This window comes from Chinchilla lanigera, unplaced genomic scaffold (genome assembly GCF_000276665.1).
Source record: "Chinchilla lanigera isolate Chin_1 unplaced genomic scaffold, ChiLan1.0 scaffold00002, whole genome shotgun sequence".
Taxonomy (NCBI): Eukaryota; Metazoa; Chordata; class Mammalia; order Rodentia; family Chinchillidae; genus Chinchilla; species Chinchilla lanigera.
The window spans coordinates 53,348,051-53,370,223 of NW_004955403.1; the positions used below are offsets into that span (position 1 = coordinate 53,348,051).

At 38.0% G+C, this 22,173-nt stretch overlaps 1 protein-coding gene across 1 annotated transcript; it reads left to right on the top strand.

Annotated features, from left to right (window-relative positions):
• The first annotated feature begins 2,526 nt into the window (after positions 1-2,526).
• Positions 2,527-13,610, top strand: LOC102019762 (zinc finger protein 596-like). Its single transcript, XM_013514941.1, is given in 6 exon segments — positions 2,527-2,544; positions 5,561-5,687; positions 7,597-7,695; positions 11,839-11,921; positions 12,716-13,548; positions 13,550-13,610. Coding segments are annotated over 6 exon segments (1,221 nt in total).
• Positions 13,611-22,173: the final 8,563 nt, after the last annotated feature.

Sequence of the window (22,173 nt, forward strand, 5' to 3'; positions counted from 1 at the left end):
AAAAAAAGAAAAGGCTGATGGGTTTCTAATAGGCTAAACTGTGTATGTGAATTGGTGATTTTGCAAAAAGCTATTAAGATTTTGTCCCAGTGAGGGAATTCTGAATTTGAAGTATGAAGTTGCAAGCAGTGCTTCTCTTTTGCTGAAGGCTATTTGGTGATCTATGTGCCTCCATTAACTATGTATTTATTATAATCTCTATGTTTGGAAGTTTCCTGCCATTATTTCTGTGAATGGGCTTGTTTATGCCATTTGTATTGACTTCTCACTTTTCACATATTTTATTTATTATTAGATTATTCTTCTTTGTATAGTCCTGAAGTCTTGGGATCAATTTTTCATTTGTTCATGCTCTTTGTAAGGTGTCTGTAAATCCTCGTTTGTCATAAGCATCACCGTCCTCTAGTTCTGAGTGTTTGTCCTCACATTCATCTCTGCTGCCTCCTTTAGTCTCACTATGTGTTTAATCTCCTGGATTTCTGTCTGTCTCTCTTTCCTTCTTTGCACTGGGAATGGAACTCATTGCCCTTTGCTTTCCTGGCAGGCAATTCTCCTGGATTCCTAATTTTAAAATGCACTTCAATTTTTTGGTGTACTTGTCGTTCACACTTTGTATCATTTTACTTAGTTCATCCAGCCACTGTTAATGTCTTCTAAGAGCTGCAACACCTTGTTTTCATATTACTTCCATCATATGTTTAGTTAGGTCTTCTCTAATGTTGTGGAGTATCTCTTTGAGTTGTTTTCTAACCACCTCCTTACTTTCCAGTAATTCATGTTTATGGCTGATACAGTAATACTTGCACATTGTAGGCTTCACAAAGAAAAGCATTTCCAAAATTTTGCTTCTGTTTTCAATCGCGACACCAGGTGACACAAATGACCACAGCCGTCTTCCCCACATAAACATAAATGCAATTTTTGTCCCCAAAACTGTATGACAATTTAAGTTTTTACTCTTATGTACTAAAGTACAATTCTGCATACTGGAGCCCATTAGAATGGCTTTCAAATATTGTGATATTTTGTGAAGTATTTAAAGCTTTTTTTTCCAACTTAATTTTGTTTGTTGGGGGGAGGTTTGTGCTCATGTTGATGGATGCTTCTAATGTAACAAATTTGCTGCTATTGTACAAATAACCTTGGCTGTTTTTCCATGCTGTACTTGCTTTGCAATGAGGTACTATGGCTTTCACTCGTTGTACTCTTTCCCAAGGCCCCAATAGTCAACAACTTGTTTGAGAACAGAGGATGCAGTGTATTTAGCACACCAACCATTTTCTCAGGAATCATACTATAGTACTTTTAATGTCCAAAGGCATTCTGAATGTTGGCTTATACAGAAATAGTGATAGTCACGTGACCCGGTTAATAACATGTGAAACAGTGACAGTAGTATCGCCAAAGAGATATTAGATATTAGCATACCATAAAGATTAGTTATACAGAACACTTAATCCTAGAGGAGAAAGTAAAATATAGTGAAATATAAATCTAGACTTACAGCTAATGTGAACTACATATAGCAATAATTATGCTGATAATGGTAGCAAGAAATTTAATACAAATTTTTCAGAGGTAAATGTTAGAAATTAATAAAGTAACTAGAGTATACTACTAAAATTTAAGGTTTGGAAATTTGGGATGCAAAAGGATAATTCTGAAAATTCAAATCAATGATAAGAGAAGGTGGAGAATATTTGGCTGTGAAGGATCTATTTGAGGAGTGAGGAGGATCTATGGAATTGGAAAAAATAAAGGAAAAGTCTGGAAACATAATTTTTTAAAAATTGAGCTAGAAGAAAGGCAAAAAACTTATAGAGAGTGAAATAAAAGAAAAGTAAATAAAGGGAGAAGATTTTAAATGGAGAAGAGGAAAAAATGGACAAGTAAGTAAGAAAAAAGTTTGAAGCATGTCTTGAGGAAAAGGAGGATAATCCAGTCGCAGTAGACTTATAGAGAAGACAAGAGAGAAGGAAAGAAGAAATAACACACACAAGGACTTAAAAAAATCCCTAAAAACAATGTTCACTCATAAAAAAGAGACAATTTAAAAAACAGCAAACAAATTTTAAAGAACCCAAAAGCAGGGAAGGAAAAGGAAATGTATCTGTGACTTCATGCCTGTGGTCTACAGTTTTGTGGCAATGTCTAATTCAAAATGTCTAGTTCAAAAATGACTCTGTTATCATCATTGTTAGACAAAGCAGGCCATCAGAGCCCTGATTTTTGCCAGATAATCAACATTCTAGCAGTAGAATGACGGTGGGATACTTGTTTTGGGGTTTCCAAACCCAAAGAAATTAATGATGAACCAGTTTTTGGACATGAGGTTGGGGCCAGAGTCATTTACCTTATAACACTCCTGAAATTGGTATTTTCCAGTGTCTTTGTTCCAAAGCTTGGAGAGGCTGATTTGATGTTGTTACCATTCTACCATCTCCCACGAAGTCTGAAATCCTCTCCACAAGTTTTGATACTATTATCTTGTCTAGCCTGTAAGTGAATGCTTGCAGGAAACTGAGAATGGCAAGACATCCAGAGGTGAGTGAGAGAATATTTTATACAAAATCAACAACTCTACTAAGAGAAGGTACAATGCATTAAGTGCTAGCAGGAGGAATTTAAGCACCTAAACTCCAGTTTGGTTTTTCTGGACAATGAGGGAGTTGTCATAGGTCTAGAGATCATATGATCTAATATATGTTCATGTACATGTACATGTATGTATCTGTGTATTGGGTTAACAATTTCTCTTAATTATTAGGGGAAGATCGGGTCAGCAATATTCCAAATGAGTGTACATGGAAGGTAAATAAAATGAGGCAAATGGAAAGATTTCAGGGCCCCAGAAGAATCAAAGCCCTCTCACAGAATTTGAGATTTTTTTTGATTCTAACACCAAAATCTCCTCTGGGCGGCCTGAATTTATTTATTCAACAGGAGAAGGGTGGGGAGTCCTCAAGAAGGATGAAATTACTCAGGGACTTCTGCAAGGAAGATATGAAATTATTCCTTAATAAGGATTAAATTAATCCACCCAGGTGTGAGATGCTTGAGGCTGTATTCCTTATCTAGTTGAGATCAGATCCTGGTGCTTTGTCAGTGATCTTGTGTTGTCCTTTGAGGCTTTCTAGCCTCATCTGCTCTTACACACCTTAGTAGGGATCAGTGACTTTTAGAATTTTAATTACTATGAGACTGTCACCCATCTTTAGACAGGGAGTCTAGACCTTGGAGAGACTCACATGAAAAGCAGCTCAGGGCTGCTTCATAGTGGTCTCCATCATCTATGTGTGTGTATATATATATATATGAATGTACACAACTTTTTGTTTGAGTGTATATTTTCATCCATACTATGTTTTTGTCAGTACCAAAAGCATGTAAAATATTTTTCTCTCAGGTTTAGCTCATGGAATATTTTGGAATAATTGTCTCAGTTCCCATGCTTTTAGCACTGTGGGGAAGGTAGGGCAAGGAGAAGAAAAGCATTAGCAAAACATTGCAACCTAACTCATCACCTGGTTCATTCTGCAGTGGAAAAGATGTACCGTGCTGAAGGGTAATTAAAATAGTTTAGGAAGACGTGGAATCTGAAGTCATTTATAATGTATCTCATCTCTTAAAATTGGAGAGAACTTATCTTTTTGTTCAAAACTTTCTTTAAAAGATACATAAAAAATGCCATGCTGCCAACATGAAAAATCAGCTTGAGTCATTTGTAGGAAATCAGATACATGTTGTGTTCATAAAGTTAAATAAGATAAATCAGACACACATGTGTATTCAGAAATCACCAAAAAAAAAATTCATGATTTAAGAAAAACATCCCAAGTGTAAGGATTTTAATATCCATTCATTGAGACATCAAGAGATTAACAAAAGTTATTTTCAGCATCTGCAATTACACTATATTCTCACAATAGAGGTGATTATTTTTCAGACTCTTATTAGTCCTGCAAACTGCTGCTTCCATAACCTTGATCAAAATGTCCTCTGAGATTGCCGCACATGCATTTTGAATTGCTTTGTAAAGGATAGCAATGTCATGGGATTTCTGTGGTAAACAATATATTTTAAGTAACCCAAGTACAAATACTAAAATGTTGAAGCTGGTTTGAATGAGGGAATCTTTGGGAATGTATATTGGATTAAAAAATTGTAATTTACCAAATTTTATATTTGACAACTGGATAGCATCCACCAATATGGTCACTAAACTTTTTGATTGTGGACACATAAGGAAAGACAAGAAAGATTAAAATGACAAATTGGAAGAAATGGGTAATGTTTATAAAATTTTTATTGTTACAATGTTTGCAGTGCATAACGAATACATTCCTTGTGTGCAGTTGATACATGTCCATGAAACATGAGACACCTTCATATTTTCAGTTTCTTCTCCCACTGCCTTCCCCTTCCCTCCTGTCCTGATTTTCCTGATTTTTTTCAAACCATGTATTTCCCTATTTCTCATTATCTGTCTTTCCTTCTCTCTCTTTTTTTTTTAATTTGGAGATTATCATGTAAGATCACCCCGGTGATATTTAATCTTTATGTCCAGTTTATTTCAATGAATATTGTCATCAAAAGGTTAATCTTTTTCCTTACAAATGACTCAAATTTTATTGAATTGTAGACTCACGCTGATAATTTTTTTTAAAGAACTGGTTATACAGTACCTGAAGAAGGATTTGATAAGATGTGGAGGGCGGATGAAATCCAAATGAAAGATGAAAATGTCAGGCTACTGTTTTTAAATTCTAGAAACTCCTGATCATGTTCATAGAGCAGACATGTTTGGGTTATGGTTGTCCTCAGGGTAGAATCATAGAAGTATTTGTCATTACTGCTTACGAGTCTGCATCAGTGCATTTTTCTCCTCAGCTGAGTGGTGTGGAGTGAAGATTTCAACAACTGAGGTCATGCTATCGGAAAATTATCCTATTTTCAAAGGTGGAATCGATAACCTCCAGTGTTCCTTGTACTTTTAAAAAAATATAAGTGCAATTTAAAATATATGCTATTCAGATAAGGAAAATATTGGACCTTTCAACATTCACAACTCAATATAAAACCATTTAATTGATGAGGAATAAGGAATATCAGATAGATGCCTGGAAATGAATGAATAATAACCGTGGTATAGAAATGGCAAAATGTTGTAATGATTCTCACTGTGATGTGTATTTAAAATTCCTTTAAATAAGTAGGATATAGCTTTTTGTTTCTTTATTTCCAGGCTAACTTTTATAATAACATGTGTAGAATGAATATGTAACATATTTATCGGAAGTTCACCACATTCTTATATACCATGTTTCATGTGAATCTCTGTGCAGTAGTAAGTGCATGAGTTTATAATCTTTATCTCTCAGGGTGGGTCTTTGAAGTTAGGTCCCAGTCTGGTGCTGACAGTGAATGGACTATTGCCCTAAACAGCTTGGCTTCTCCATATGTGCTGTTTCTCCTCTACTTCAGTACTGTCTTCTCAGTTCACTTAGTAGGAAGCTTTCACTACTTTTCTGTCTAAATTGGAATGTGCATGGTGTTGTAGGAATCAATCACCATTGAAGATGTGACCATAAAATTCAGCCCAGATGAATGGGTCCTGCTGGGCACACCACAGCAAAAGCTGTATAGAGACGTGATGCTGGAAAACATCAGTCACCTGGTTTGTCTTGGTGAGTTCTTTTTATTCCAGTTTCTATCTCCCTATAAATATACCTATCTTCAACCCCATGTTTAATCATTCTATCATTATCTACAGTATATGCTCCTTAACCCGTTCTATCTCTTACATATGACAGCTATGTCAAAGATAATTTCATTTACATTTGCACACAAAACACTCTCTAACAGAGTCTTTAAAATTATTTCATGACTTAATGTAATTAATCTCCAAAGCTGATCACATCTGGGAACTAAAGTTTAGAGACTTTATAATTACATCAGACATTATACAGGTGATTGCTATTTTCTGTACAGTATGATGAGGCATGTGACAGATATGAAAATATAATGACTGTGTATAATTAAAGAGCTTATATTTTAGCCTATTTTAAGTTATATTCCCTGTGCCATGGAAGTGTTTACATCTTTCACTGTGAACACACATTTGGAGCCCATTTTGAGCTCTCTATATTTTTTCATTTGTAGCAGTACATGCTTGCAGTGCATGGTTACATTGCTGTGGAGAGTTGGTACATGTATAAAACTCACCTCAATTCTTCATTCTCCTTTTCTTTTCCTTTCTTCTCTCTTCCTTCCCTCAACTCTGGGTTCGCATCATTTTTGCAAAAGATGTTTCTATGTATGTTCCTATTTCCCATTTTGCTGTTTTCATCTTTATTTACATTTGTTTTTCTCAAACAAAAGCACAATTCATGTGATATTTAAGCTTGTTTGTCTGATAACTTTTCTCTCATAACACCTTCATTTTGTCACAAATGGTTTAAGCTTATCCTTTTGGAAAGACTGATAGTTCTATATTTGCTTTAAATTCACAGAAGAGCACCAGTGTCTTGAGCACTACAGAGCTTGGGTATACAGAGCAGATTTTCTCCTAATCTAACAAAATTCCTTAACTATTTTCCTGCTTAACACATTTCAGGGCCATTTTGTTTTTATTTTAAAGAGTAAAGAACAAACTCAAAATAACAAAAACAAATTCAAAAACAGAAAACCCACAAAAAGTATAAAAGTATACAGAATTTCACAACAAAGTGATAGGAAACCATCAGTGGTTGTTATATTACTTATAGTTATCTTCTAATTAGTTGCTCAGTTTACCAGATATAGGTAGACTGGATTGATCAAACAGTTAAACATTAACTATTCTTCTCAATAAACCAATAGAAATTAGTAGTACAATTATCTTAACTATCTTCTGTTTATGTTGTTTATGTCTGTGTGTTCATATATATATGTATATATGTATATATGTATATATGTGTGTGTGTGTGTATATATATATATATATATATGTCCCTTCCTTCTTTCTTTTCTTCTTTCCCTCATCCCAGTTGTTCTTTCCTATTAAGTAGTTTCTTCCTTTTCACTATGTCTATTGTACCTTTCGGTTTTATTCACTTTTTCATGTTCTTACACTAGGGAGGCAATATAGTGTTTACACATGTGTGTCTGACTTACTTCAGTAATCTTTATGGTGTCTATTTGCATCCATTTACTTATGAAAGCCTTGAGTTTATTTTTCTTTATAGCTGAGTAATATTCCATTGTCCGAAAACATCACATTTTTCTTATCTGTTCCTCCGTTGATGTGTATTTGTGTTGTTTCCAAAATTTTGTTGTAACAAACAGTGCTACCAAGCACATGGGTGCCCATATACAGCTGTGGTATGATGTTTCTTACACTTTGGGGAAAATATACAAAAGGGAATGGCCAGATTAAATGGGGCTTCTAATCCTAATTTTTGAGCAATCTCCAGACTGATTTCAAAGTGGTTGCCTGGACTTTTTATTTACATTCATCCTATTTATTCTAGGAAGACTCCCTTAGACTTTATCATAATGCAAAAGTGTTTATTTCCATGAGCTTAATAATCCACCTTGTTGCATTCTCCTGTACAGCACAAGAATATGGCAAGCCAGATGTAATTTTTAATAGAGATGAAAGAGAAATCCTATGGATGATAGAACAAAAAGACTTCCCCCCAAACCAGACTCCAGGTAAAAATGAGATTAATATTTTAATATAAAAGAGATTCAGGCCCATGGGTATGATAAATACAATTTTAAAGGAAATGATCCATTCTTAAAAATAATATTATTCCAGTAACTGGAACAGACAATGCCTAAAATTTCTCCAGCATTGTAATTATTTCTTTGATATGATTTTCAGTTTTCATGTATTTTTGTCTATTTTGACTTCAGAATACAAGGATATTTATGCATATAATGCAGTGAAACTTTTATGTAGTGACATTTCTTCTCATAATTTACATATATCATTTTACCTGTCTACTTTCTGAGGCACTTGTCTCCATTTATTAATAATCTAATCCTGAAAATCCTGTACAATATCCAGTTAATTGTATTTCTTAACCTATATTTCAATTTCACATGTCCTATCTGATCTGCTTGTCATAGTCCTCATGTCATTTATCTAAATGGTAAATATTTTAATCACACCAAACCATAAGAATTAGTTTAGCACAATTATATATGCATAAAATACGCATTGATATTGGTATAACAAACAGAATATCCAGATTGATTTACAAAATTACTGCACTCCCCCCCAAAAATACTAAGAGCATTCATCATAGGATGTGAAATATAACATTCAACCTGTCACATTTTCTACATTTCTTCTCTCCTTCACTTATCCTTCTTTTTCTTGCATAATATTTTACCTTCAAATTTTATGTCAATTCAAGCACTGTGATTGGTTTTTCCTATTTCAAATCCAAGAGAAAGAATGTAATATTTGATTTTCCTACTCTGCCTTATCCTGTTGAACAGATTTACAGTTCCATCCGGCCTTTATTTTTATGTTGTTTATGAGTAAAGCATACTCTGTTATGTATACATATGCCATAAGTGACCTTAGGAAGATAGTTGTACTGTTCTGCATATGAATGAACAGTTTCTCAAAGCCATTTGCTGACAAGGTTGCATTTTTATTATTGCATATTTTTATCTCTTTTTAAAGATGTATATGCATAAAGGTTACTGGCTGTGCTTTATTTGGTGTAAACTGCAGTATTTCACCTGTCTACACTTATGCCAATATGTTGCTGTTTATCCCTCTATGTCTTTGTGGTATATTTTGATGTATGCTTCGCTAACACTTCCGCATTTGTTTGTTTGCTCATTATTTTTCATCTTTTTTCTTGGTATATTGTCCTTGCTTATATATTTTTGGATTATATTTCTTATCCTATGAAGAATGCTCTTAGTATTTTTTTGGGAGTGCACTAATTTTGTAGATCAGTCTGGTTATTCTGTTCATTATACCAATGTCAATTCTGTTGCATCAAAAATATGGGATACGGGTTTTGTCACTTTACATACTTAGGTAATTTTTTAAAAATATGTATGGGAGCTCACAATATCAGAGGTTTCCTAATGTGGATTGCTGGCTTTAAGTTGGAATATCATGGTAGAATTGCCTCGTTTATACCAAAGCTTCTTCAATTCATGGAACCTGAAATAGAAATTATTATAGGAAAGTTTTCAGAGAGGTAGGGATCAGGGACAAGAGCACTTTCTTTGAGTTCATGAGTTCACTGCAGATCTTATTTGATGCAGACTTGAATGCTCAAAATTATTTTTAGCTATGAACTGATCAACACATTAACCCATTAATAAATAGAGTGCTTGCAAGATCTGTTCATATTCCCAAATCCAGCCCTCCTTATGCATGGGAGTTCTGGGTGATTCTCTAGATCTGAAATATAAAAGAGTTCTATCTTTTAGCCTATGGTTACAACTATTTATTTAGTAGTCTGAAATCTGTTATACAGAATAATTTTACCTATTTGATAAAGTATATTTTGAGTACATATTGTACATATTGAAGTTTTTGTAAATAGTAGATTCCCTGGTTATTTCCTCGGTGTTCAATTTTTAGCATACAAAAGGTCTGCTGCTTTCTGAATCATGATGTTATTTTGCCATTTGGTTAAATTTACTCTTGAGACCCAAAAGGCTTCTGATTGTTTCATTAACAAATATGCATACTATGACTTTTTCTGTTTGTTAATTTTCATCTTTTCTTATTCCTATTCTTTTATGTTCTGCTCTTCTTCATTTGCTTTGGGTAAAAGCGCAAGTAATCCTTGAGTGGAAGTGCTGAGATGAACTCAAATATATTTCCTGATTTTAGAGTAAATATTGTCACTGTTTATCATGTAGTATGATGCTGACTCAACATCACATATAAGTTTAATAATATAGACACCAGGTTTATGTAGTTTGTGCATGTGTTTATGTCACTGTTATGTTTAATTTATTGACAAATTCCTTTGACTCCATTGATGATCTATTCTTTCTCACTGATTCTCTTTATTTGATGTATTGAATTTCTGACTTGCATATGTTATAACGTTCTAGTGTTGAAGTAATGAAAAATTAGGTATAAAATATTTACTGAGCACTTAAAATGGAAACACTGGAGATTGTGAAGCTTAAATAGGTAAAACACATACAGCTATACATATAGGCAAGGTCTTCTTGAACTGGACACTAATTAGACAGAAAATTAAACAGCATCATATAAATGGCACTATATCGAGTTTAAATGTTTCTTCACAGCAGATGAATCAGTCCAGTAAGGAGACAACATAAGGAATGGGGAAAATTTGCCAGCCATTTATTATATGGAAGACATTAATGTGGAAAATATAAAGACTGAAAAAATTATATCACCTAAAATAAAAGACCCGGTCACATAATGGGCAAGTAGGATAGACCAATACATAACAGAAGAATTACAAAGAGCCAGCACACGTGAAAAAATTCCCAACATCCCTGGCCGTGAGAGAAGTCCAATCTAGACCAGCATGAAGGTTTCTTACACCAGAAAGAATGGCAATCTTGAAGTTAAAGAGTAGTGACCGCTGGTCTGTCTGTGAAGAAAAAGGCACCTGGCTTAATTTTGAGTGGGATGTAAACTTCTAAGTATGCATATTTCTCAAAGAAGTGAGAGTAGAAATTCCATATGATCCACATTTCCCATTGAAAATACTTTTCCAAGAATGCTTTATACATCATACAACAGTCATATATGCAAAGCGAGGTTTATGGCAGCACAATTCATAATAGCTAGATCCAGGAATCAATCTGTATCTCCTTCAACAATTGCAGGTATCCAGAGAATGTGGTGTCAGCACACAATGTGATACTCTTTCACTGTAAAGATTGATGAATTTGAGATGTTTGAAGCAAAATGGATTCACCTGGCAAATATAATGTGAGGGAACTGAATCAGACACAAAACTTCAACACTGCATTGCATCTCTCACTTGAGTAATGCAAACTAAGAATAAGAGAACAATAAAAATGAATAGAGGAAAAGAAATGGCCTGGCTCCCTCAAAAATGTGACGTGGTCGCAGAGACAGAAGGGAGGATAAAGGTGAAGGCTAAGGAAGGATGTATAGTATGCCATGTACAGATTCAAAACTCCCACCGTGAATATGAGCAATATGTGTCAAAAACATGATTGAAGAACATTAATATCAACCAAAAATGAAAAAGAAAATGGGGGAGGTGGACAGAAAGGGGATTAAAAAGAAATGAGCTGTATTTTGTACATTTACTCACCCCCAAGATGAATGTAAACTTCATATACAGGAAACATGAACTAACAGAATAAAGTAAAATTGTAAACATGTAAATATAAAATTGTTTTTATGTTTTACAGTTCACATCAAATTCATGAAATTCATCTCTGGTCTTATTATTTATCTGAGAATTCTTGGTTTATTATTGTTATTTATTTGACATGGAACATTTTTTTCTGGAGACATCTTATGTATAAAATTGTAAATTGTAGATATAGCCTTACATTTTAGAACTACAATCACTACGTCCCAAATTTTGAGGCATATCGTGTTCCCATTATCATTAGGTTCCATGTAGTTTTACATTTCCATGATGATTTATGATACAAACTACTGAGCACTCAAAATTTCATCAATCAATCTCCATATATTTGTAAAAATTCTATCATTTATTTACTTGTAGAATTCTAATATTCCATGGAAATGAATGTCCTTTGGAGAGCAGCAGATACATGGTACTTCATGGGGTTTATCATTTTAATTTTATTAATTACATTTAATTATTTGCTTTGTAATTATTTTAGAAAGAAAGAGCACACATGAAGAAGAGGAACAGTTAAATACTCAAAGTACAAAGAAGAACAAATCATGCACCATTAAGCACAGGGTAAGTTTTAGATACATTAATATTTGCACAGATAGAAAAGAACTTTCAATGAGAAAAGTTATTATTTGAGGATAATAGTATTCTATAAGACAAGACAAAGGACTCAATCATATGGTGTGGATACCTTGAGATTATTTAGAAAGTAACATATTTTCTGGATTATGTGTGAACTTAACAAAAAAACTATAGTTTCGCTTAAACTGAAATACTTCAAATCATCATTAATGTATTCATTATTTACTTGTGATACTATAGATAAACATATTTTTCTAACCTGATAATTGGATTCTATGACTGTGTATGTAAAAAACACTAATTTCTCTAGAATTTGCTAATTGATCTAGAATTCATGATTAGTAAATATAACATATGAAGGTATATTGTATGATAAACAATGGTTGATTTCCCAAAATAGATAAGTCATACTGACAAAGACCATTCAGTTGGAATGAATTGAAAAAATTAGCTGACTAGTATGACTTCATACATTTCTTAGATCACACTCTACATTAACACTGTAGACTTAAAGTGTATAGAAACCCTGATTGTGAATTCATACATGAAGAGACAAAGATATATTTCATTCAGACAAAAATTATACACATAACCAACATGAGAAAAACTCTTACCCCCACCAATCACTCAAGGAACACACTATGACTTATAGTCGAAAGGGACATATAAATGTTATATATTTAGAAAATGTTTCACTAAACGGTCTGAACTTATATGTCCTAAAATGTATGAATTTCATTTATTGGAAAATAAACTAATGTTTCAAACTTAAACTGCAGGAGAATGCTCAGTGTGAAGAGGTAGATTTTGAAGGAAATCAATGTGGGAAAACATTGACATATCCTTCTGCATCCAGAAGACATCAGATGACTAACTCTGGAAATGAATGCTATGTACGGGGAAAAATCTTCAATCAATCTTCTAAATTTTATCAGCATCAGAGATCAGATACCAGTGAAAATCTGTATAAATCTCATCTTTGTGGGAAAATCTTGAATAATTTATCAAACCTGGAAACTCATATAAGAACACACACAAGGAACAAAACTTATGAATGCCAACTGTGTGGGAAGGTCTTCCCTCAATTATCTCACCTTGGTGTACATGAAAGAACACACACAAGAGAGAAGCCATATGAATGTCATGTGTGTCAAAAAGCTTTTGCTTGCTCTAGTACCCTTACAACTCATAAGAGAACACACACAGGAGAGAAACCATATGAGTGTCATCTATGTGGGAAGGCCTTCTCTCAAAAATCTAACCTTAGTATGCATGAGAAAACACATACAGGAGAGAAGCCATATGAATGCCATGTGTGTCAAAAAGCTTTTGCTCATTCTAGTACCCTTAAAACTCATAAGAGAAGACACACAGGAGAGAAACCATATGAATGTCATCTGTGTGGGAAAGCTTTCTCTCGATTACATCACCTGAGAATACATAAGAGAACACACACAGGAGAGAAGCCATATAAATGTCATCTATGTGGGAAAGCCTTCTCTCAATCATATTACCTTAGAATGCATGAGAGAACGCATACAGGAGAGAAACCATATGAATGTCATCTGTGTGGGAAGGCCTTCTCTCAATTATCTAACCTTAGAAGGCATGAAAGAACACACAGGAGAGAAACCATATGAATGTCAACTATGTGAGAAAGTTTGCACTGTATAACCTTCCACATGTATGCAAGGGAAAACACACATAACAGAGAAAATATATGAAGACCGTCTGTGTGAAAAAAGTTTCAGTCAATAAGGTAACTTCCCAAGCATAGAAAGCACAAAGCAGATAAACCACATAAATTTCATTTTTATGCAAAAGCTTACACAGTATATTCTTATGTTGGACAGCATGAGAGGACTCACAATGGAGATGAATCATAACACCGTTCTCCATGTATAAAATGGATATTTCAGGATTCTGTACTTTCGTGATGTGACTGACCACCTATAAATAAAACAATAAATGCCTACAGCAGCGATGCTGACCTCATGTGAGAGAACAAGAATGTAATGACTGCAGTGGGCATTGCTCAGCTGCCTTCTGATAAGTGGGGCTTGTCTGGAATCTTTACCACATTCACTCTAGCTCTTTCACCCAGTATTGGGATTCCACTGCCTCTTACTGCCATCTTCCCCAGTCTAGGTGCTTCGGATAGGATCTCTCTTCTACCACCTGAACATGCACAGTCCAGCTCCCATAGGACGGGTCTGCAGGATGTGTGCCCTCAGTAGGGCCACCACATGTCTTATGTCTTTACTCTCAGGATCGTCCCTTGCTCTTTGGGGCCCAAATATCCCCAGTATGCCCAGAACTGCACACCATGCATCAGACAGTTCTAGGCTCCTCAGATCCAGCATCTGCCGAGATGACCAGAGATGGGGCTGTACATGGCAGACACCAGGTCCCTTTAGACGGAGACATTGGTTTCCAGGCAACCAGGGTGGTCCCATGGCCAAATCAACTCCAACAGTCATAGCTAGCGTCCCACCACTGGTCCTCATCAGTTTTCTCCAAACTCCTCTGCTTCATTCCTTTCTTGGTTCACTCCACGTCCTGCAATTTCCACCTGAACTGCAAGGCTCCTTGTCGTCTATACCTGGTGTGCTATACTTTGACCCTGTTTCTTCCTTCACACCCTTCCCCAGGCTTCTCATCAATTTATCCTTTCAGAGGCCCCTCCACACCCCCAGGGGACCCTGCTCAGCAATTTATGGGTTCCCATGGCTTCTGAACATTTGCAAACATCCCATTCCGCACCTGTCTCCTCTGGTGCTCCACCTGTAGTGAGGGTTCTCCAATCCTGCACAGTTCTATCCGCCCAAGTTCCATCCACTAGCTTCCCCTAGGTTCGCTCTGTGGAGAATGGGGCTCCCTGGTAGGCAGAGAGAGCACAGAGACTCAGACCGCAAAAGGGAGAAGAAAGGGAAAGGAAGAGGCTGCATTTTGTTGAAAACAAATGGGTAGAAGTCGCAAATGCAGACGTTTCTTACCATGACCAAGCCACCACAGCACTTGGGTGACACAGGTCCTACCCCTTCCACCAGCCTAAAGGTGAAGGAGATCCCATCCCTGGATTAAAGGGGCTACACAAACCCCAATAAAACCAACAAACAGGCCCCATGTGTGGGCTTCCCACCTCCGGAATCTCCTCTACTTGAGAAATGTGTGCTTTGCTTCTTTGCATTAAAACTCATTTTCACTTGGAAACTTCCTTACACCCTTTCCGTTGTTGTGCTGGACTGAGTGTGAACACGGGAACATGAGGGTGGTGTTTAAATCACAAACCAGACACCTCTGTTTACCTGGGTGTCCGACCCGTCGGGCTTGGTGCGCTTCACCCCTCCTCAGCTCCTTCTCCACCAGTCTTCCCTTTCGTGCCTGTTTGCTGCTGTTGTCCAGGCCCAGGGTCTTTGCATTTCTGCTGCTCAACTTACATTTATCTCAGTGTCCCATGCACCGCATTCCTCTTCTCTCCAGCTTTCCTTGTGTCCCTCTGTATTTCTCCTGTCCACTCCCACTGGAGGCCCTCAGTGCTCTTTCGTTAAACTTGGCTGTCCCCTCTGAGAGTTCCTCACTCCAGGCTCAGCTCCCTCCACCCACCTCAGTTCCTTGCCAGCCTCTTCATGCCCCTCTGTTCCTCATGCCAGGACACCATTTCTTTTGCATCCTTAAATCAAGGCCTCATGCCTTCTATTTCTCCTGGGTGCCTTCTATCCACTGTGTGATCCCACACACTGGGCTCATGGTTCCCTGCCCCTTTTGCAGCCCTCCACAACTTCCTGTGGTTCTCTTCCCAACGCTCTCTGCACAGCTCTTGGTTGCCCTCCCCCCACCCCTCCAAACTTCCCAAATGCTTACCTCAAGTTCCTGCAATCCCTGCTTCTGTCTGTGTTTGAGCTCGTTCTCATTTAATACTCAAATCAGGATGGGGCAACCCATTTCTCCTACCCTCTAAACCACTACTTAAACTGGAAGTCTCATATAGAAGACTGCATGCAGAGGGTGTTAGTTTCCCAGGCTTCTGATTTTAAAGAATGGAAAGAAGGGGCTCTGAGGGTGTTTGTGTCTCTGTCATTGGGAAATCCAGATTATTACCTTCAGCCCATCTAAGCTTTGCCTGTCGAGGACTATATGGGATGCAGTTACACATAGACCGTGCTGGCTTATCAAAGGAAAAAGCTTGGGTTGTTGGAACAAGTCCTGGTACTCCACAGGTTCTTCCTAAAGTTGTTTGAGTCACTTTAGTTTGCATTCTGTGGTTCATCTGTTCTCTAAACATTCATGGATAGAAGTCTTCTATTGTGGGAAAGAGAGGTCCAGAGGTCTGGTTGACGGCCGTGGTAGAGGAGCGAGTCTGAGCACACTCGGACTCATCATGTCCCCGGCACACCGAGTGAGTCACCCTGCCTAGGCTGTCCCGCTCTGACCTCTTACTTCCGCACAACCCCCGGCCAAAAGTACCGCCTCCAAACCACGCCCCTAGCCCGCCTCCATTGCCACGCCTCTAGCCTGCTCAATAAAATGCCTGGTACTTCCGCAATAAACCGGATCTGCACCATCAGCCTGGTCTCCGGTGTCTTCTTTGCACTGTGTCGCCGCTTACCACGGGCCCAGGTCCCTCGACCCAAGGAGGTTCAACCTCATTCTATTGTCTAATTGTATGTGCTCTGCTGCATGCCCAAAGGCATGAAGAATGTGTTTGGGCTGTGTTTGTATTCCATACATTAGTGTCATGAGACTAGGGTCTGTGGGAATTTGGGATTCATATACTTCATTACTTTAATAAAAATATAAATGCATAGGTCTCCACTGGATTTCCAGATTTAGAATACTGATGTTAAACTCCAGGACTTCAAGAAGTAGTAAGCAATGCAAGTAACAATTTTTATTAACTAGTTATCAGCACAGGTTTGCTCTGGTATCTCCTGCATTACTTTAGAAGTATCCCACTTGAAAGACAAAGAACTGCCCAGGAGCCCCATATTTATGCTTCATTTGAACATTGCTCTGAGCACATTGGCAGTGCTCTGAGACAGGAAGTATGATGGTCGCCTGAACTGCATTGTATTCCTCCAGGTCACACCTCACAACAAAGTTTATTCTTTGGTGTTGACTCTAGGTAGCAGATACAGGAAAAATGACAGAAAATTTCTCAGCAGTAATATCTGCTTTCAAGAAGGTGAATTATTGACCTTTTACATTCAGAATATATTCTCATACTAAATCTAGGAAAGTCTATGTAAATTTAGTATCACCTATCCATTTAGAACCTGTTATTCATGGGAACTGTCCAAAACTTGCTAGAAACACTGAGCTTCTTCGCACCAGGACAACTTACAAATATTTCTTTACTATTGAAGGGTGAGGTATACAGTTTATAGGACCTCTCTACCAACAAATGTGATTGCTAGGTCCTCTGATGAGTCTAGGTAAACTTTTTGTGGAAGTATCGAGGCAAAGCACACTTCCTGTGGCTTTCCATCTGCCTGAGCACTTTCTGTGACTGCATGTGTGTGTAGAAAGTTTTCTAAAGCCTTAGGCTGCCCAAGCATTGTGTCCTAGTTATGGCCAAAACATCATGGGTTGCCCTGCATTGAAAAGTCTAGAAATCAGAAGGAATGCCTCACAACTCACGTTGTGAGTCCTGTATCTCCTTAGCACCAAATGATAGGACTGTAAATAACACAAAATTATAGACCAGTTGCCTCTATGAAGACAGACAAAAAAAGATCCACAAAAAGTATTAGCCGGTTGAACCAAGGAATGTGTAAGAAGAACAGAAATACTTTCAACTCCGGTAGACTCTGACGGCAAAGCTATGAGAGCCCCGAGCTACACCCCTTCCTGCCCCGCATGGATTCCTCCCTACCAGCCTCACTGCCTCTGCTGTCCTGCTCTTCCCAAATCACAACTCCCTGACATCGCCTCAGCCTTCCAGTCATTTCGCACTCCACTATTCTCAGAATCCACATTCCCAAGGGTCACATCACTCTCCTCAGTCCGGAGGAGGCGGTCACAGCCCTGCAGGATTTACACACAGGGGCAGGTAGGTGGCGCGTTTCCCATGTGGGAACCTGAAAGAGGTGCTGCGGTAAAATGATCATGGTGTATTGGGCATGTTAAATGTATATATATTTTTTCTTTGCTGTGAAATTTTCACATTATTTCATAGTTTATGTTCATACATTTATTTACCAAAATCTACCGGAACGATGGTGCATTATGTATCTGTTTCCTGCAGTGCAGGCTCTTCATGCCCTCTCTGCTAACATCAATCCCCAGGGCAGGTCCCTCTCCTTCCGGGATCTGGCTCTACTGCGATGAACCAGTGAAGCAGCCTCTCTCCTTGCCCGCTGTGGAGCCGTAGAGTCTCTGGGCTCTTGTGGCCCTGTTAGCCGCCCTCATCAGTCGGTCTCTCCTCGCTCCCAGCCCCTCCCTTCGCCCGTCCCTTGCCCTCTTCACACCATCTTCCTGCCTCAGTCTTCTGCCCCTCACTGTCAGGCCAGCGCCACTGGGATCACAGCCGCAGTCCCGGACCTTTCTTCACTTTCATCTCCTTCCTCCTCTGCTCCCCCGACTCACCCTCACTCTGGAGCTGTGAGCAGCTTGTGCTCAGCACGTCCAGGTTTCCTCTTCCATGAGTCTCTTTTCATTTCGTCATTCCTTGCTCACCCTTGAGTCCGCTGAGCTCGTGGCCCTGGCACCGTCCCCTTTCTCTTCTTGACTCTGTTCATCTATGCAGCACACCGCTGAGTCCTTGGCCTCGCCTCACTTCCTTCCTCCCAGAGCGGGACTCCCACCCTCCTTTCTGAAGGTGCTGCTGTCAGTGAGTCCCCCCACACAAAAGCATTCAGCTGCTCCTTCTGCTTCCTTACAGCAGGTCCCCAGTGTCCTGGTCATCCCAGAGCATCCACTGACCTCTGCTCATGTCCTCCGTGTGCATGAGTGACAGTCCCTGCACCCACTCGGTATCAAGCCTTCTCTGACTGCTTCCATCCTCAAATTGATTTGAGTTCTTCTTGGTTGGATTTCATCTGTTGTTACTCAGTGTTGAACCAGAATTCTCCTCAAACTGCTGCTCTCTTACATTTATTCTGGAAATCTCTGCACTGCACTCTCTTCTCTCCATCTCGTCTGTCATCACCACAGCGTCACATCAAGCCCCATCCTCGAGTTTTCACTCACAGCAGTGGAGCACATGTGCCTCACCTCAGTTCCTCTCCCTTGCTCCAGATTCGCCCCTTTGTTTCTCTGTCTCTATTTTCATCCCTGTCTAATATGATGGAGATTTTCACATGGGCTCTCATGACAGTGACATTGTATTTTATTATTTTTGTTATTGTTTATATGACGAAGTTTTCCTTTAGTGAAGTTATCATTTTAAATATATTTTCTGATTTATTTAACTTCCATTTGAACATTAAATAAATTTGGTCCATACTCTTCCTATTTTATCTCTTCCTAAAAAGAAAATATTGTATGCCAGTGAAATTTAATAGATTTATTGGAATGAGTCTATAGCAAATAAATTGATTTGGGAATGAGAGAGCTACCACAGCCAAAGCAAGTCAAGAGAGGTCTAACTGCCACAGCTATCCTGTGGCATTTACAAAATAGGGACATAGGAACAGTTTAATTGAACAAAATTTAGCCAGTCAACACATCCTTTGGGCAGAGGTCAAGTAATTGACAAGAGGCACCTTCAACAGCTCACTATGGAGAGGGGCTCCTGCATCTAATCACAGTTCCGTTACTGTGATCAGCTCTGTATCAATGTAGTCTGTGTGGCACTGCTCAGGTGCTTTGAATCTACTTCCTCCTCCAAGTTTTATTAAAGTTTTCAGATATTCCCATTATGCATGGATCCTTACTGTAGCTTCCAAGCATGGAGTGTTTCCTAAAACATAGCAAGCACTTCAGAATGTGTGTACTGATTTTCCTTAATTTACCTTTATTATGGTCTCTGCACTTTGCTGTCCATTTTCTGTGGTAGCTTTATCCTTGTTTGGAGAATCCAATCAAAGTGAACAGAGCCTGCTCAAACAGTGGGCCCTGATGAGGTTCAGGTGTGTGCAATCAGGGAGTATCCCCTGCCATGTGGCGCTGATCAGGTCTATTCAGTGGTTTCCTGTGTATAAAGGGAAGCCATGCAGAACCTGCATTTCCCCCAGAGAACCAGGAACTGATGCATTCACAATTTTCTTGTCCAATCCTCAGTGGATGGACATTTGGGTTGCTTCCACAATTTAGCAATTACAAATTGTGCTGCTATGAACATAGGTGCACATATACCACTGTGATATGATGTTTTCAGATCTTCTGGGAAAATACCCAGCAGGGGAATAGCTGGGTTGAATGTGACCCCTAGACCTAGTTGTCTGAGGAATCTCCAAACTGATTTCCACAGTGGTTTCACCAGTCTGCATTCCCACCAGCAGTGGAGAAGGGTTCCTATTTCTCCACAGCCTCGCCAGCATTTGTTATTGGTTGATTTCTTAATGCTAGCCATTCTTACTGGGGTAAGGTGGAATCTCAGTGTTGTTTTACTTTGCATTTCTCGAATGACTAATGATGTTGAACATTTTTTCATGTATTTATTTGCCATTTGTACCTCCTTGTCTGAGAAGTGTGTATTCATATCAGCTGCCCATTTTTGGATTGGGTCTTTGAATTTGGGGGGGGCTGATATTTTTTAATTCTTTACATGTTCTAGATAAAAGCCCTTTGTCTGAGGGACAGTCAGCTAAAATTTTTTCCAAGTTTATGGGTTTTCTTTTTACTCTGCTGGTGATTTCTTTAGATGTTTTTTAGATTTAGATGAATCATTTAGATATTCTTTAGAGTTCTTTAGAAACTTTTCAGTAGGATGAGATCCCAGTTATTGATTCTTTCAAGTGTTCACCTGCAGTTTGGCTTTTGTTCATGAACTCTCTGCCTACCCCTATGTCTTTGAGGCTTTTACCTACCTTCTCTTCCAATAGATTTAGTGTTTCTGTTTTAATATTGAAATCTGTGAACCACTTTGACTTGAGTTTGGTGCATGGTGATAGACTTGGGTCTATTTTCAGTCTTTGGCAGGTAGCAAGCCAGTTTTTCCAGCACCATTTGTTAAAGAGGCTATCGTTCTTCCAGTGAGTTTGATTGGCCCCTTTATCAAAGATTAGGTGGTTGAGTGTGTTTTTGGTTGTGGCTGTTTCTTCCAGTCTGTTCCATTGATCCTCAGGCCTGTTTTTTAGCCAGTACCAGGTGGATTTTATGACAGTAGCTTTATAGTATAATTTCAGGTCAGGGCTTGTGATTCCACCTGACTTGTCCTTGTTGCCCAGGATTGCTTTTGCTATTCTGGGTCTCTTCTGGTTCCAGATGAATTTAAGGCATGTTTTCTCAAGATCTGTGAGGTATGCTAATGGTAGTTGAATGGGAATTGCATTGAATCTGTACAACAGTTTTGGGAGTATGGCCATTTTCAAAATGTTGGTTCTTCCTATCCATGAGCAAGGAATATTTTTCCATTTACTGAAATCTTCTTCGATCTCTTTTTTTCAGAGTACTGTAGTTTTCATTGAATAGATCTTTGACTTCTTTTGTTAGATTGATTCCTAAATATTTCAATTTCTTGGATGTTATTGTGAAAGGTATGGTTTCCTTAATTTCTCTCTCAGCCTGTTTGTTGTTTGTTTATAGAAATGCTACTGATTTTCGGGTGTTGACTTTGCATCCAGCTACACTGCTGAATTTGTTGATTAGTTCAAGGAGTCTTCTTGTGGAGTTTTTGGGGTCTTCCATGTAAAGTATCATGTCATCTGCAAATAGTGATAGTTTTACTTCTTCCTTTCCTATCCTTGAAGCAGAGTGTCTTTTTATATTGTCTTAGTAATATCCAGATGTATTACATAGTGCTAACTATAAACATTCTAAAAATCAGTAAGTAAGTACAGTGAAATTTGCCGTGATAGTTTTCTTCGTTTTAAAATCTCTGATATTGTTTTAAAAGAGAGATGTACCATTTTACACTTATTAAAATAGTATGCGTAATTTGAACAGAATTACACTCATGTTAAAGGGTAGAACAAAAGTAAATTCCTCGTGATATGGTGCAACTGTCCTGGACACAGCCAGAAATACCTTCATTTGTCTAACAGATGCAATAGCTCCACCATTTTTCAAAACTCTGTGTCAAAATTTTTTCTGGTACACAAGGTAAACTCGTAGCTGTGAACCTGTGGAAAAA